Source organism: Podarcis muralis, chromosome 6, assembly GCF_964188315.1.
Source record: "Podarcis muralis chromosome 6, rPodMur119.hap1.1, whole genome shotgun sequence".
Classification (NCBI taxonomy): domain Eukaryota; kingdom Metazoa; phylum Chordata; class Lepidosauria; order Squamata; family Lacertidae; genus Podarcis; species Podarcis muralis.
Window position 1 is genome coordinate 50,650,851 of NC_135660.1, and position 17,816 is coordinate 50,668,666.

Sequence of the window (17,816 nt, forward strand, 5' to 3'; positions counted from 1 at the left end):
AAATCCCCTCCCCTCCAGGCAAGCAGAGGGGAAAGCAGAGGTCTTTCCTTCTAATTCCTCTCCGTGCTCCTCGCAGGCAGCCAGAAAACATGCAGGAGGAGAGAGAAAGCTGGCTTCGGTTTGTGGAAACTTTTGCCTTTCTTTCCTCCCTCCCGTAAAATCTCTCTCCTGCTTTCTTAGCCAGCTGCTTCTCTGCACACCGCTCTCTTGTCCCTTCTGTGTTTTTCCTTCACTCCCCACTTAAAATGTAGTTACAAAGCATGGATCCACATGGATCCTCAGGATCTTTGCATTGGGCCACCCCAAATTCACCATCAGATCACATAGCAGCCTGCCCCCCAAAAATCACACACCCACTGTTGCCTGGGGCTGCAATGGTGCAAAAACGTGGTTAAAAAGCATGGATCCACATGGATCCTCAGGATCTTTGCATTGGGCCACCCCAAATTCACCATCAGATCACATAGCAGCCTGCCCCCCAAAAATCACACACCCACTGTTGCCTGGGGCTGCAATGGTGCAAAAATGTGGTTAAAAAGCATGGATCCACATGGATCCTCAGGATCTTTGCATTGGGCCACCCCAAATTCACCATCAGATCACATAGCAGCCTGCCCCCCAAAAATCACACACCCACTGTTGCCTGGGGCTGCAATGGTGCAAAAATGTGGTTAAAAAGCATGGATCCACATGGATCCTCAGGATCTTTGCATTGAGCTACCCCAAATTCACCATCAGATCACATGTCTGTGGCCACAGCATGAAGCACAAAAATGATACATCCACTGTTTCATTCAGAATTTTTTCCCTTGTTTTCCTCCTCTAAAAACGATGTGCGTGTTATGGTCAGGTGCGTGTTATAGAGCGAAAAATACGGTAATTCAAGACCTATTACTGTTTAAGGAATTTCAAATAGTAGAGCTAAATTAGGGTTGTTGTTGTTGTTGTTGTTGTTGTTAAATTTATTACCTGTCCTTCATCCTAAGGTCCCAGGTGGTTGACAACATTAAAACACAATATTTAAAACAACTTACAATTACAGAAATAAGGAGGATCCTAAGAATATACATCTGTGTCAAAAGCCAGGGCAAAGAGGTGTACCTTCAGCAATCACGGGAAGCTACAAATCATTTTCTACCGAGGCTATTCCTCATGGCTCTGTTGTTGTTGTTGTTGATGATGATGATGTCGTCATTATTAATTTGTTTTATATATCGCCCTTCATCTGCAGATAGATCCCAGAGTGGTGTATATTAAAAACATAAAATTCAAAATTACTTCCCTTTTTTCTGCAAGGTAGAAACAGACTTTAGTCTGTTGTGAACAGTATTGAACATGTATTGTAATAAATTAATTGCTGGAAGCTTGTCCAGCAGTATTTTTTGTACAACTGCCCCATTGTAAATTAAAACAAGGTATTTTTTTAATGCAAAGAACTGTGGGGAAGAAGAAAAAATATGCTTTGTTAAGATGAAATAGTTATGAGCCTGATGTGGAGCAATAGCAATAAGAGGGCCCTTCAGTAGGAAATCCATATGAAAAATGTAATAGTTGAAAGGACAAGTGCACCAAAGATATGGCAATGAACTTTGGCAATGCTCTGTGATGTACTGCATCTACATCGTACAAATACTCGTAACAGGTAAAAAAGGTTAAAAACAGGTATCAAGTTCTGTCCAGCATCAAGCCCAGCATGGAAGTCAGTGGGTAGAGTAGCTTTTATTTTACCCCAGATATTTTCCTGTTGCAGATATCCGTTGTAAAAAGTATTTGACCCTGATTTTGTGAACATTGTGTATGGTTCTAGGTACAGATTGGGAATCTTGCTGGTGTGCTATCCTTAGCTGATCCGGCAAGCATTATATCAGATACCGTCCTGGTTTGAACATAACAATAAGCCATGGTTGTTTTTGACTATGACTTGTTAAATAAGCCAAGATTTGGCTCACTGACGTTCAAACAAACTGTATCTCTTTGCATTGCCCAAGAAGTGACAAGGCATCACTGAATCAACAGTTCTCTTACTATTAGGTAGCTGCAGTAATGGGGCAAGAAACACAAATGCTCTCCTCCTTGAAGATTCAAACAACCCTAAAGCATATCTCCCTTCCTAGACTGACCCCAAGAAGGCTTCCTAGACCTCTCCGTTAATGCATCTGTTTCAATCCCTTCCTACTGTGGCTGTTCTTTCAATAAAGACATTTTTTTCAGTGCTAAGACTTGAGCAAGCAAAGAACAGGTGTTAGTATTAACTTAGGTTATAAAGGAAGTCGATAAATTGTTGCAGAAGCAAAGATTAATGGGAAGTGATGGAGTAGTGGCAACTACTGGAGTATTGGGGGTTAAACTGTGTAATTGCATCTGTTGAACTGTTGGTATAACTTGCTAAGGGCAAACATGCTTTTAAAATGCAAGCCTTTTGTATAAGGATAAAATAATCCCTCTTACCCATACAAGGAACTGAGTTTGAGAGAGTGAGTTTGTCAGTGGGTAGGTGGGTGGGAAATGTGGATTGTTGCCAGGCAGAATAGCAGAAAGGGAGAGGACTGCAAAAACATAATGAATTCCTCTTAGTCATACCAGTGGTTTCATTTTCAGGCAACTCTAAAGCTAGAATTAAACCAGGAAGCAGGTCACCCTAATACAGTGGTACTTAGGGTTACAGACGCTTCAGGTTACAGACTCTGCTAACCCAGAAATAGTACCTTGGGTTAACTTTGCTTCAGGATGAGAACAGAAATCGCACAGCGGTGGCACGGCGGCAGCGGGAGGCCCCATTAGCTAAACTGGTACGTCAGGTTAAGAACAGTTTCAGGTTAAGAACGGACCTCCAGAACAAATTAAGTTCTTAACCTGAGGCACCACTGTAGTATAATTTTACCCTTTACGCATTACTCTCACAGCCAAAGCTTGGAGGAGAAGACTCCACATGAAGAACAACTCAGTACATTTACTTTAATATGCCTCCCCCAAAATTTGATGATTGGGGTGGTTTTGGAATATAATTCAACGTGATTAAAAGCTAAACCTTTCAGTCAAAACACAAGCTCCTCCCACCTCTCCTTCCTCTTCTGTCTCAAGCTCTGGGCATATCCACAGTTGAATTGGTTTTGTTTCATAGGAAAGAAAAGAGGGGTGTGTCGTGAATTTTATGTTTCTTTAAAAAAACCAAAAAACACCCAAGACTACAAACAACATGGAAGCTAAGGGGGATCCCTGATCTACCTTGAGACTTGATCCAGTTGAGGAATGTGAGATCATGATCTTCATCACCCCAATTTATCTTGTTATTCAGATAGTATATGACCCTCTCTTGGTATTGTTATCTCCATTTACCAGTTGAAGTTTAGGTTTGCTGGCTCTCAATTTATTTTAATAGGGTATCATTGGAGATGACACTATGGCTTCTTAGAGTTTAGATTATAGTTTTAAATAGAATTCATGTGAATGAATTCCTCTGATGAATATCTATATGAAACGGCTGGTTAACACCACAGCTTTTCGAGTGACACCACACCACAGCTTTTCGAGTGAGTTACTATCAGTATTCTGATAACCAGCTTTATATATTTCAGTGTCTGCTGTAAATCAGTGTCTGAAAGTGGGGGTCAGATAGATGAGATCATTGGACTGAAGATGATCCCAACTAAATCAGAGGTGAAGCATTTGGAACCTACTCATATCATTGGGTGTGGAATGTTTGTGTGTGATGAATGGGGATTATTTCTCCAATGGAACAGGTGTGAACTCTGGGACTGCAGCTTCTTAGTCCTATATAGTGTAGTCAGTGGGCAGGGATGATGGGAGTTGGAGTCCAATAACATCTGGATACAAAATCAAGCAGGCTAACTATGAGAATCCCATATACCATGGATGACATTAAAATAGTTTATACCAGTTGTTCAAAACAACTTCACTTTTAGCCCAGCCTGTTATAGACTTAAGCACTTAAGAAAAATAAGTTATGCCAATTTGAAATAGCTTTGGCAGCGGTATTATAATAAACAATTCTGGCATGTTTTGTCGGCAGATATATTCTGTATGGTTGCTAACAGCACTATCATGAAAGTCACACTTCTGGAAACATAAATGGATCTGATTAGTTTGTATTCAAATAACTCTTAGCAAAAATAAAAGACAACATCTGTACAGTGTACAGCTTGCAAAAGAAATATATATATACAATAGTTTGATAATGATGTGCATTGTTTAAAACTAGAAAGTCTCCTAAAAAGAATTTTAAAAATGGATGAAACACATGTTACAATGTTGTTCTTATTAAACAAGTGAGCAAAAATAGTACAAATATATTTTGTAATACTGGTCCTTTAGAAGCTTTCTTTTGGATGATGAATGCAATCTATACAATTCAAAATTGTATTACCACTCCTGTCTTCTGTGACCTTGGGGCTGATGGAGGTTGACGTCCAGGAGCATGTGAGAGGGCCGCAGGTTCCCTATACCTGCTCTGAGTCTTAATTCTGTATGTTACTGTGCATAAATATTTTTAATGACAATGCAATTTGTTAAGGAAAGGGAAGCTCTTCACGAAACAGTTATTAAATGTGTGGATGTGTCGACCTTCTCTCCATATTGTGCATCAAGACTTTACGTGACATTTAAACAACCTGCACCCTTATGCTGAAATTGCTCATTCAGTGGGGTACTCGGTTCTTTGCAAAACTGAGTACTGCTAACCACACTTTTGAAAAACAGTCACTTGCAATTTAAGCAACTGCTGTAGTGGCTCACTAAGCAGGTGGAGGCTGGAGGCAGTGGTGTCCTCTCACTGGTGATCTGCTGCTTCTTGGAACAGGGATGGGGTGAGGCGGCAGCAATATCAGAGGAGCTCTGGCTTGGTAATAGTGAGCGAGTGGCACCTGGAGAGCTGCTACCAACAGAGAGTTCCACTGCCTTGCCCTTGCTTTGCCTTGTCCCGCCCAGTCTCAGTTAAATGCAGTGCTGCTGACACCAGCAAAATGCTGCCACACACACCCCCGCCCACACACCAACCACTGATAGTATGCAGACTAATCATGCTTTATGGAAGCTGAGTCTCCTTAGCGCTGACAGGTAGTTCAGTAAAAAGTACAATGCAGTTCCTACCTCGGACTGCCTTTAGTTCTAGGCAGACAGCATAGAAATAGGTCTTCTCAGCAAATAGTCTCCCTGCAGAAATTCAGCATAGATCAGTGCCTGCCTGCCAGCCACCCCACCCCAACTGCGTTACAAATACAGGGCTACTTATACTCTAATTTGTGCTGAGTCACTGGCAGCTCCTTCTGACTGATACCTCACATGAGCTCATCTAGGCGCAGACAATAACCCTTAATTAGTCATGATCAGTGCATGCAATACTCACTGGTTCACAGTAGTGGCATCTCCCTGCCCGGAGATGCTCATCTGCATGGGGAGCCGCTGCATGAACAAAGTCCCACCAGAGTCTGGCCACCACCTACTGGGACTGGCTGAAGCACACGAGTCCTGCTCCCCGAGGAGCATGAGAGTGGGAAGCGCAGTTTGTGACGCGCTTACCTCACCGTGCACTGTGCTCTGCTGCTGGCCCAGGGCACCATGGTCACTACGCTGACAGTGCTTGTGATGGCTGGGGTAGAGTGGGCATAGAAGCCGCCAATGAGTACTGGCAACTTTTTTTTCTAGAAAAAAGGAACTGGCCATGACCTGCTTTTTCTTTGCAAGCAAGCATAAACTAACATACTCCCCAGGACTTGGAGGTACTAGCTCTGGTGCAAATGGACAGCTCAGGCTCAGCCCAGCTCACCCAAAGGAGTTCCCATTTGCTTGCCCATTCTAAAGAAACATCTTACTTGCCATGCTGAAGTCATTCCTTTCTCTCTTCTTTAGAATAGTTGCCCAGGAGACATGTCACTTGTGGGATCAGTACCATAGCATGCGTAGTCATGCCTTGCACTTGCTGTGTCACTGATCCTTGCCTCGCTTCTGTACTATACAGATTTGAGCATTAAAGTTCTTGGCAGAAAATATAGTCTGAGTCCTTCATCCAGATTGAGAGGCAGGACATTGAAGAGGTTAAAAAAATGCGCTAGTTGAATGCCTCCCACATCAAGTATACTGCTCCAATCAGGCTATTGTAGTTGATTAGAAGAGCCATATATACCAAATTCCAATTGTTGAATGGAAAAAGTGACTTTCGTGTGTTGGCAGTAGTTGGATTAATAGTTTACTGCATTAACATTGCCTCTCTGGAGGTTTAGGTTTTCCCTCAGTATGTTGTTTTCCTGAGCATTTATGGGCTACAGCCAAACATTTTAAAAGGCCAAATGTTAAGGCATATCTTATATGGATTTGACTAGAACAATGTCCGTATTCCCTACAGGATACGAAAACCAAATACCCGTTAACCTGCTCTAGAGTCATTTACGCTCACTAGAAAGTGAATTGCTCCTTAATTGAGCAGCTTTACTAAAATTAAATGGTTGCTTACATGTTTTTCTTAGACTTTTATTTCCTTACTTAAATAGTGGTTTTCCTTTAGTTCTTGAGATACAGTTTTACAGTGCTCATTGCAGACATGTGGAGCTGATTCGGACAACTCTTGCTTATCTAGATGAATGCTCCAGTTTTGAAGTACTTCTATGTCTGTGTTAACTTTTCTTCAGAGAAATAACCACTAATGTCTCTTCTATCTGTAGCAAAATGTTCAAATTATTTATATGCACTGCTTTCTTGAGAATGGTCCTGACCTTTTGTAGACCTTAATGAGTCCATAGTGGGTGTAAAAAAAAATTCTGCTCTGACTTAGTGCAGTATTTATACTGAGTTTGAAGTCATGTCATTGACTATACAAGGTGTGATAGAAAAGAAAATATGCATACACACACATGCTTAGCAAATGGTGTTGTAGACTGGCTGGATGCAGTGGGGTGGTGGGAGGCACTAACTGGGGAGCTCCCATGGGAAGAAGGCTCAGAGTCAGGGGATTGATGGTGGGATGACAATGAGTGGTCAGAGGAAGAATAAGGGGCACACATAAACATAATAATTAGAAAAAATATTTACTTTTTATACAGTATTTTAAAATTCATAAATTAGCAATATTTAAAATTTCACTAGAAATTAAAATATTTTAATACAATAAAAGTCAATGTATACTTCAACTTCTGCTCCTCATTAAACTTTGTCTCATACTTAAGAAGGAAATCTGTATTGAATGTGAGACATTTAACAGCTAGCTCTTTAAGAAAATCCATTATAATTAACACTGTGGGGTTTTGTTTTTTGTTTTTTTAATTACTACTATTGAAAACATACTGTGAATTACACATGTATATGTATAAGAACGAAAAGATTTGAAAGTAAAGATGAATCTGGATAATTTGACTCAAGTACTACATTAAGTCAGGGATGCGGGTGGCGCTGTAGGTTAAACCACAGAGCCTAGGACTTGCTAATCAGAAGGTTGGTGGTTCGAATCCCCGCAACAGTGTGAGCTCCCGTTGCTTGGTCCCTGCTCCTGCCAACCGGCGGGAAGGTAAACGGCGTTTCCGTGCGCTGCTCTGGTTCACCAGAAGCGGCTTAGTCATGCTGGCCACATGACCCAGAAGCTGTATGCCGGCTCCCTCGGCCAATAAAGCGAGATGAGCGCCGCAACCCCAGAGTTGGTCACGACTGGACCTAATGGTCAGGGGTCCTTACTACATTAAGTATATATTTCAAGCTGCAGAACAATATAATACTTACAGAGCTGTAGCCAAAACAGAAGTGTCTATCTACAGTTTCTTCACAATGCACATTGGCACATTGGCATTGTGAATTTTTTTGTGTTCTAGGATGGAATTGTTTACATATGATTACATTGTATAAACCATATGCTGTTCAAATATGGGAGGACCTCTGAAATGTTTGCATTTCAAGCACTTGAATACCCCAAGATCTGCCTGTCAATAAAACCATTGGTACTTAGCCTCCCTATCTCCCCTCCCTCCCTGAGTCAAGATGTCATTCCACCAGTAATGTGCTGTTCTATTCACAAGAACCCCTTTTATATTTATTGGAATAAAGTGCTGATGTATTTTATCTGTTGCCATGGTTGTGCTTTCTTTTTTATTCCCTTTATGTAATTAGGTTGACCACTTGGGGAACAAATAAATTAAGGCACAAAGCATGCTAGAAAATTAGCTGTATGTTGTTCTTTGCTGGAATTCTGTTGTCATGACCACAGGCAATGTGGCTCAGGGCTCATCCACAATTCCACTTGTGCATACAGTGGTACCTCTGGTTACATATGCTTCAGGTTACATACGCTTCAGGTTACAGACTCCACTAACCCAGAAATAGTACCTTGGGTTAAGAACTTTGCTTCAGGATGAGAACAGAAATCACGTGGTGGCGGCGCAGCGGGAGGCCCCATTAGCTAAAGTGGTACCTCAGGTTAAGAACAGTTTCAGGTTAAGAACGGACCTCCAGAATGAATTAAGTACGTAACCAGAGGTACCACTGTACTAACAAAGACTGAGTGGTTCCTGATAACAAATCCTATATTAGTTGCCCTGTGTTGTGGCCCTTTTACCTACTCCAGTGATGCACCCTTGATACTGTTGCTTAAGCTGTTTTAACATGGATGCCACTGAGATGATAGGAACATAATGTCTGGCTGCTTTAAAGTCATCAGCCTTTCTGCTCTCCTAATGCTAAGCATCTCACTTTAATTTGGTCACAATCAATACAGACTTCTTTCCTAATTAAAGTAATTTGTTTTTGTGAATCCGTCTTATGTAAACTCAAACAGGCTCTTGAATAGTCTGTGTTTTGAATGCAAAGGTTATGGTTATATAATCTGTACCTTTGATTAAATGTTTGTGATAGAATTAGAAGTCTTTGTGCAGGCATGTTTGCTAACAGAAGAATTTTGGTAATAAACTGAACCTTCTGTTAATATACCAAGGTAAACATGTGTTGATAAATGGATCTTGCTTCTTTTGCATTAAAAAATAGCAATGTGATATGTTGCTTGTTTAGGTTCAATATTTTACCACATCTTAATTTTTAAAAACATCACAGACACCTGTAATATGGAATATCATTGAAACATAACCTCTTGGGGAAGCTATCCCATACTGAAACTTAGGAGCAAAAATGATAAAACTGCAGATAACCTCATAAATGTTGTGGCTGGGTATGGAAATCTAAAATTTCACTCCCAGCTGAGCTGCTCTCTTTTCCTTTGGTATTTATGTTAAATTAATGTAGCACTCCTGTGGCTGTCATTAGTAATTGGATATAGCTGAAGGAAATCTAACAAAGAAAATGGCACCCATTCTTCTTAAATTAAGGCATAAATTTTGCTAATACTGGTGACACATACCCTGACTGATGCTGGTGAAAGAAGTTAGGATTGCTACTAAATTTCTTATACCGGTGGATCTCCAAATTACACCATTGAAGTAAAGGTATTTTGATGGTATAATGGTGTAGCAATGACATTGATGGCATAATGTTAAGCCAGTGTTAAGTGGAATTGGGGCATGACAGGAGTGCAGTTTAGTCAGAAGTATATGCTCACTGAGGGCTCAATTCCGTGCTCAAGATCAGCATAATATTAGTTATGAGGGGGTGAAGAGTGGTGTGTGTTTAAAGCACCAATAGAAATGTGATTTGTGGGTGTTCTCTGTAAAATCATTGGCATTCAAATGGTACTTTAACCTTTCTGTTGAGAAAACTACCAAGGGTTTCTACATGTATGCCTCCTGACTAGTGAGCTGTGGAATTGTGGTTGGGGAGACACGAAATTAAAAGACGCCTTCTCCTTGGGAGAAAGGCGATGGCAAACCTAGACAGCGTCTTAAAAAGCAGAGACATCACCTTGCCAACAAAGGTCCGTATTTAGACTAATAATAATAATATAATAATTTATTATTTGTACCCCGCCCATCTGGCTGAGTTTCCCCAGCCACTCTGGGCGGCTTCCATAGAAACCAAAAACCCCACTAAAATATCATACATTAAAAACTTCCCTGAACAGGGCTGCCTTAAGATGTCTTCTGAATGTCAGGTAGTTGTTTATCGTTTTGACATCTGATGGGAGGGCATTCCACAGGGCAGACGCCACTACCGAAAAGGCCCTCTGCCTGGTTCCCTGTAGCTTTGCTTCTCGCAATGAGGGAACCGCCAGAAGGCCCTCGGCGCTGGATCTCAGCATCCGGGCAGAACGATGGGGGTGGAGACGCTCCTTCAGGTATACTGGGCCGAGGCCATTTAGGGCTTTAAAGGTCAACACCAGCACTTTGAATTGTGCTCGGAAACGTACTGGGAGCCAATGTAGGTCTTTCAAGACCGGTGTTATGTGGTCTCGGCGGCCGCCCCCAGTCACCAGTCTAGCTGCCGCATTCTGGATTAGCTGTAGTTTCCGAGTCACCTTCAAAGGTAGCCCCACGTAGAGCGCATTGCAGTAGTCCAAGCGGGAGATAACTAGAGCATGCACCACTCTGGCGAGACAGTCCGCGGGCAGGTAGGGTCTCAGCCTGCTTACCAGGTGGAGTTGGTAGACAGCTGCCCTGGATACAGAATTGACCTGCGCCTCCATGGACAGCTGTGAGTCCAAAATGACTCCCAGGCTACGCACCTGGTCCTTCAGGGGCACAGTTACCCCATTCAGGACCAGGGAGTCCTCCACACCAGCCCGCCCCCTGTCCCCCAAAAACAGTACTTCTGTCTTGTCAGGATTCAACTTCAACCCATTAGCCACCATCCATCCTCCAACCGCCTCCAGGCACTCACACAGGACCTTCACCGCCTTCACTGGCTCTATTTTGAAAGAGAGGTAGAGCTGGGTATCATCTGCATATTGATGGACACCCAGTCCAAACCCCCTGATGATCTCTCCCAGCGGCTTCAAATAGATGTTAAAAAGCATGGGGGAGAGGACGGAACCCTGAGGTACCCCACAAGTGAGGGCCCAAGGGTCTGAACGCTCATCCCCCACCACCACTTTCTGAACACGGCCCAGGAGGAAGGAGCGGAACCACTGTATAACAGTGCCCCCAGCTCCCAACCCCTCTAGACGGTCCAGAAGGATGTTATGGTCGATTGTATCAAAGGCCGCTGAGAGATCCAGCAGAACTAGGAAACAGCTCTCACCTTTGTCCCTAGCTCGCCGGAGATCATCAACCAGTGCGACCAAGGCAGTTTCAGTCCCATGATGAGGCCTGAACCCCGATTGGAAGGGATCCAAATGGTCCGCATCCTCCAGGCGTGCCTGGAGTTGTTCAGCAACCACACGCTCAATCACCTTGCCCAAGAATGGAAGATTTGAGACTGGGCGATAGTTGGCCATACTGGCCGGGTCTAAAGATGGTTTTTTAAGAAGCGGTTTAATGACCGCCTCTTTCAGCGGATCTGGGAATGTTCCCTCACAGAGGGAAGCATTCACCACCCCGCAGAGCCTATCGCCCAGCCCTTCCCGGCTTGCTTTTATTAGCCAGGATGGGCAAGGATCAAAGAGACAGGTGGTTGGTTTCACGCGTCCAAGCAGCCTGTCCACATCCTCGGGGGTAACGGATTGAAATTGGTTCCATGCAACTTGACCAGACAGAGCTCTAGCACTCTCCCGCCCCAGCCCTGCTCCCACGGTGGTGTCTAGCTCCTTCCGAATATGAGTGATTTTATCTGCAAAAAACTTTGCAAAATCGTTGCAGGAGATCTTGGGGTCTTTACAAGGCCCCGGTGTTAAAGGTGGTTCTGTTAAATTGCGGACCACCTGAAAGAGTCTCCTGCTACTATTTTCTGCAGATGCAATAGAGGCGGTGAAGAAAGTCTTCTTCGCCGTCGCTATCGCCACTTGGTAGGCTCGACGTTGAGCTCTAACCTGTGTCCGGTCAGATTCGGAGTGAGTTTTCTGCCACCGACGCTCTAGCCGTCTCAGCGATTGTTTCATCGCCCTCAGCTCCGAAGAAAACCACGGGGCTGTCCGGGCTCCATGCAATCGGAGAGGGCGCTTCGGAGCCAGACAGTCGATAGCCCTGGTTAACTCCACATTCCAGCGGGCCACCAGGGAATCAGCTGAAAGGCCATCAACATGGGATAAAGCATCCCCTACCACTCTCTGGAAACCATTTGGATCCATTAAGTGGCGGGGGCGGACCATCCGAATTGGTCCCACTAAACGACTAAACAACAAACAACATGTGCTCTAGCATTTTATGTGGGATAGGTTCTGTGTTATCATCTTGATATTTCTGCTGCTGCTTTGGATTGGTACTTCCTATGCATGGGTAATGGGGGAATGACTGCTTTCCTCTCACAGTTATAGTAGTTTGCTCTAAAGAACATTTTGTGAACATGGGATGATAGCTTCTCAAGTGGTTTGTGGCAAGTATTTTTCTCCTGATAATTGTCACTGTCCTAGAAGTTCAAGAACATGTTTTAGGGATAATGACGTCAAAGGCAAATTAGGACTCCTGCCAGGACTGTTATCCAAGAATGATAACAGTTGAAATGCAAAACTATATTTGAAAAGATATGACCATGATTAGAATTCATGGATTTTTGTGCTGTGTGACTCAGATATATTGCATAGTACAGCTTTACAGGAATATTTAATTTTTTAAAATAGAATTCATGGTAAGAGTCTGGCAATATTTTACTCTGACTCATAGTACTGTTGCACTCCACCTCCTTCTTTCCATGCTGTTGCTTGAGATAGACGGACTGAGTAGACCAATGCAATACCACAGAAAGGTGAAAAGATTTGTAGGTCAATTCCATTATCTTCCAATCATACAGTATTAATTGAGAAGTGCTGCTCAAATTTTGTGGTTTCTTGAACCACTTAAAAATTGCAGGGGGACAGGTCTCAGTGGACCACTTAACAAACCCCCCCCCCCCCGCACTCTCATCATCATAAAAAAACCTCCAGCAACATTACAAATACCACTGGAAAGGACTCTTTTAACTGATAAACTTTTAGGGGAAAATTAGCAGACTGGTTCAGTGCCATATTATGAAAATCATGGGCTATAGTCGAGGGACTTGTTAGTCTGTTGGAACATCTGTCTCTGGTCAAAATGGATTATTTCCATTATAAAAGCACACACAAATCAAGCGAAGAACCATGTACAATATTCATGACTAAACAAACAAACAAACAAACAAACAAACAAGCAAATTGTCCAGTAGCACCTTGGAAAACAACTAAGTTTGTTCTGGGTATAAGCTTTTGTGTGCATTCACACTTCTTCAGATATATCTGAATATAAGACAATCTCATCTGCTAATTTCTAAATGTTTTGTCCACAGACAGCTTACTGATTGACTATCAGTTTACCTTCAGCTTATTACAAGAAGATGATCGCCATCACACTGCCATAAACTTCATTGCAAATCCTGAACAGGTGAGCTAATATAAGTAACTGCCTCTAATATGATTATTTAGTGATCATAGACTAGGTATCCATTATATCTGGTGTTTTTCTAAATCTGTTTGTAGGAACTAAAAAGTAGTAAGAAGGGATGATAGAAACAACTTTCAGGGAAAACAAGTGGTTTCTTCAGGTTTTGAATAATAACTGAACTCAGATTTTGAAGTGAGATATGTATCTTCATCCATTAGGACTCAAATCAATTTCCATTCCACACATATGTAAATTAAGTTGTCTCACTCCTGCAGATGTCCAAATGTTTCTTAATGCTCTCATACTGGTTGCTGGCTAGCTTCAGTCTTTCTCCAGTGGAGCATGTCACAGTGCCTCCTCACTTGTATGCGGATGAATAGCTGCTTGTCACTGCAATTAATCCCTTGTTAAGGCTGCAGTCCTTGCCCCACCTTCTTGGGAGTAAGCCCTATTGAATTCAGTAGGACTAATGTCTTAGTAGACGTGGTTAGGATAGTACTGTAAGGTGTAAAATATATTTATTTTTCCTTGGACAAGGCAGTGGATAGTGGAGATGTTTATAGAAGTTAAATAAGGTGTGTGTGTGTGTGTGTGTTTTCATTCTGTATCTAAAGTGTTGCTGTTTTAAAAGCCAGGATACCCATATACCCATATATCTCAAGACCTGAAGTTCATTTTCAGAGGTCCTTCTCAAGGTATCTGTACCAGTGAAGTGAGGTGGTAGCCATTAGGGAGAGGGCTTCTCACTGATGGACATGCTAACCTGGTGCTTACACTGTAGACTTTTTGGGAGCTGGTGTAGACTATATGTCCCAGATTTTTCAGTTTTAGAAACAAGTTTTTGTGCTTTTTAGACCTTGGAAACTACTGTTTTCACTGTTGTTGGTTTTATCCTGCTTATATTCTGATACTCATTTTTATGTTCAGGCTGTATTCTTATTTTGACTATTTTCTGTATACTGCAGATAAATGTTTGTTAATGGGCAGTATAAAAATATTGTTAATAACTACATGATAAATTTAAAAACCTTTAACTATGCAATGACACTAACTCTATGCAGAGTTAATGTAAAATTATTCCTCATGTTTTAGCAGATCTGAGAAGTGCAATAATTCTGCTCTGAAAACACACATCAGCAACACATTAACTTGAAACATATCTTGTGTGGCTGTGAGATGGGAACACTGCAGTTCGTAGTATTTTTTCTAATAATATCACATACTTTACAAATACAATAGCAATTTAGATGCCTTTTTGTAGAGCTATTGACATTGATGGCTGAGCTTTTATTTCTCAGGAGCATGCAATTTGAAGAGGTGCTCCACACCTTAATTCTGAATTAACCAAATTACCGTGCAATCCTATGCATATCTGCTTAGAAGTAAGCTCATTGACTTCAGTTGGACTTACTCCCAGGTAAGTGTGTATAGGATTGCAACCTTCTTCTACAGTGTGAATCTGAAATCTTGCTTGAGAAAACAACTAATTTGGACTTTACTATAGCTAAAAAATATAGGAAAACATTTGGGTCTATGTTAATTTCATTGAATCTTTCTTATAAATAAAAATTTCAAGTTGGACTTTATATTGTCCTGTGAAATGGATAGATTGTTAGTGTTATATTCTCTTGGATATATTCCTTTTCAGTTAAACATTCCTGAGTTTCTTAGCTAATATCCTGATGTAATCAGCCATTTCCTAGAACCCTACAGCTTCACTAGCAAGGGCAGGGAAGGTACTACTACTTGCAGCCTACTTGCTCTAGAACAGGCTTCCTCAAACTCGGCCCTCCATATGTTTTTGGCATACAACTCCCATGATCCCTAGCTAGCAGGACCAGTGGTCAGGGATGCTGGGAATTGTAGTCTCAAAACATCTGGAAGGCCGAGTTTGAGGAAGCCTGCTCTAGAAGAACAGCTTTTTTGGTGGCTGTGGGGAGTTGTCTATTAGCAAATCAATGGGAAGCCCTTGAAATCAGTAGTGATTGCACTCCAGAAACTACCGTATTTACTCAAATCTAATGCTCTATTTTTTTGGCCAAATAATTTTTTTGCGCATTAGATTTGATAGAACATTTACATTCACCGGCAAATACTTTTTTTTGGTTTCAAGGTTCCGAAAATTGAGGTGTGCATTAGATTCGATGGTGCATTAGACTCTAGTAAATACGGTAACATGCACAAAGAGCTTCCGTTATTAGCTATGTCAGTTTTGCAAGTTCATGGAGGCCTTCACTGTCATCAGCTGTAGAGGACGAAGGCTTTGTAGCATGTGAAAAACTACGTCAGTGGAGCATGCCCAGTGTGTTTAAGATCAGGGCATATGTTTGAACACCTGTAGTTGAAATAAGGTCATTGTTTGTTTAAGCAATAGTCTTACGTAATTTTCATATTTTCTTTTTAATTTTTTTAGTCAAACAAAAATTTGGACATATCAATTAATGCATCAAACAACTTCAACCTGAATATCACTTGGTCAATTGGCTCTACAGGTAAGAAAGCCCATAATGTATTTCTACTTCCATATTCCCTCAAGTACTTATCATCTAACTATATTTACATGATTGCCTTTTTGTTTCTTATTAGTAAAGCTTAATAAAATGTATTCTTTTTCCATTCTCATTATGCCATTATTAATGATATTACTTAAAACTCAGATAATTTGCAATCTGAATAAAGGTTCATTAACATGTTAACTTTCTTCCCTATTCAATTAAAATTACTTGGGTAGCAAAACCTTGTATGCTCTTTAAATTTTTAGAATGGCAGTGTTATGAACGCAGTGATTTTAATTAAGATAAATTACTTTCTTAACTACTGCAGAGACTGAGATTTTAATTTCTTTGTTTCAGTGTTCAAGCCTGGAATTTAATTATTAACCTTAACGTTGATATCAAACAATAAAATCCTTCTGTGTGTGCTGATAAAAGAACCTGCTTATCTTTTTTTTCAAACTTTTGAACCCAATTTCTCCATTGGCTTTAATAAAAAGCTTTGTTTAGAAAGTTTCTTTGAATTGGTTCTGTTGACTTTCTGAAAATATATCCAAGGAGAGCACCATTGATTGCATTTTTAATTAATTATGCAGAATGGTTAAGAACAGGAGGCGCTTCACACTTTATGTGACAGATCTGTTTCTCCAGGTGTCAATTATGGTTTTACCTGCGGAACACTGCAACATTCGAAAGGGAGATGTGCATTTGTGAACATATGGTGTACACACACTGATGAATTGCAGCCAGGTGTAGCTCCACATTGTGTATCCACTGTATATCTCTGTATTTTGCAGACCTGCACTCCCTATTCTTCTGAGATCTGTGCTAGCATTACAAATTGTGTGTCATACCTAGGTGTACTACCACAAAATGCTGAATAGGAAGAGCTTGATGTTAATAGTTCAGGGGGCTAATAGGGAGGCAAGGGATGGTGCCATGGGCAGTCAAACTGTACCTGTTCCCTAAAGAAATTTTTATGATTTTCAGTAAAATGAGACAAAGTTTCATTACTGCATAAAACTAGCACTAAGAGACCTGTGCTATGCATCCTTGTCCTTCAGTTAGTCCGTTTGTGTGTGTCTGTGTTTAAACATGTAAAAAATAAATGCAGTGACACAGATCCTCTTCAGGTATTCATCCTGCAAATGCAAGGGTGAAAATTTGCAGCAGGCTGTGGCACAGCTGTTGGTCCTACCTCTGTTACTAGTTATACCCCCTTAAGCCTGACTTTTGTATGTTTAGCATGAAGGTCCGAGAGCAGCTTTCAGTTACTTTTACCTTATGTACTTAAGAAGTCTCCTCATAATCAGGCATTGTTCCTAACTGTAAGGAGGCTTGCAAATATGCTTACAAGACCCTTTCAGACGTTTGCACTAAATAAGTGCAGTTTTGGGGTTGCAGTGCACACAGAGACATTGGGAGTTGTGCTGCAGCACATATTCCCATCCCTCTACACACTTGTTAAGTAAATTGAGGGATGATTTACTATGCAAACATTTACTGGTGAAGCAGAATGTGGGACTCCCTGTCCAGATTTTAAAAGTGTACATTGTTGAATCTTAGTTCTGTTTAGTGTGGAACTAGATGCATGGTAAATAGGGAATTTTCATTCTCATGATTACTTCCAGCAATGAAAGTGTATGCGGGTGGTCACTTGAAGGGAGAAGCAGCATGGGAAGGGGAGCTTAATACATTCATTCACCCATTTCCCACTGAAATCCTTTGTTCCAGCTGCTTTCTCCCCAGTACTTTCCCCTCCACGAGCCTGGAGAATACTTACAGAAGCAAAATGACAAATGTCCCCCCCTGCTGTTCTTCCTGCAGCCTCCACCCCACACTGTACTCTGCATATCCGAGGCAGTCTCTTGTTTGCTATCAAATGTGTGTTTCCCAATTAATAATACTTTCTCTGAGGTGTAGTTTCTTTTACTTCATTGTTGCTTGAAATCCC

At 41.4% G+C, this 17,816-nt stretch overlaps 1 protein-coding gene across 3 annotated transcripts in view; it reads left to right on the forward strand.

Moving 5' to 3' along the window:
* The window catches only part of ATRNL1 (attractin like 1), a 501,150-nt gene that overhangs the window by 187,511 nt on the left and 295,823 nt on the right, over nucleotides 1–17,816 (forward strand). For all 3 annotated transcript variants that reach the window (XM_028730150.2, XM_028730148.2, XM_028730149.2), the window contains 2 exons: nucleotides 13,276–13,370; nucleotides 15,784–15,862. In XM_028730150.2, the coding sequence (XP_028585983.2) occupies nucleotides 13,276–13,370; nucleotides 15,784–15,862 (174 nt within the window). The remainder of the gene's footprint in view (nucleotides 1–13,275; nucleotides 13,371–15,783; nucleotides 15,863–17,816) is intronic.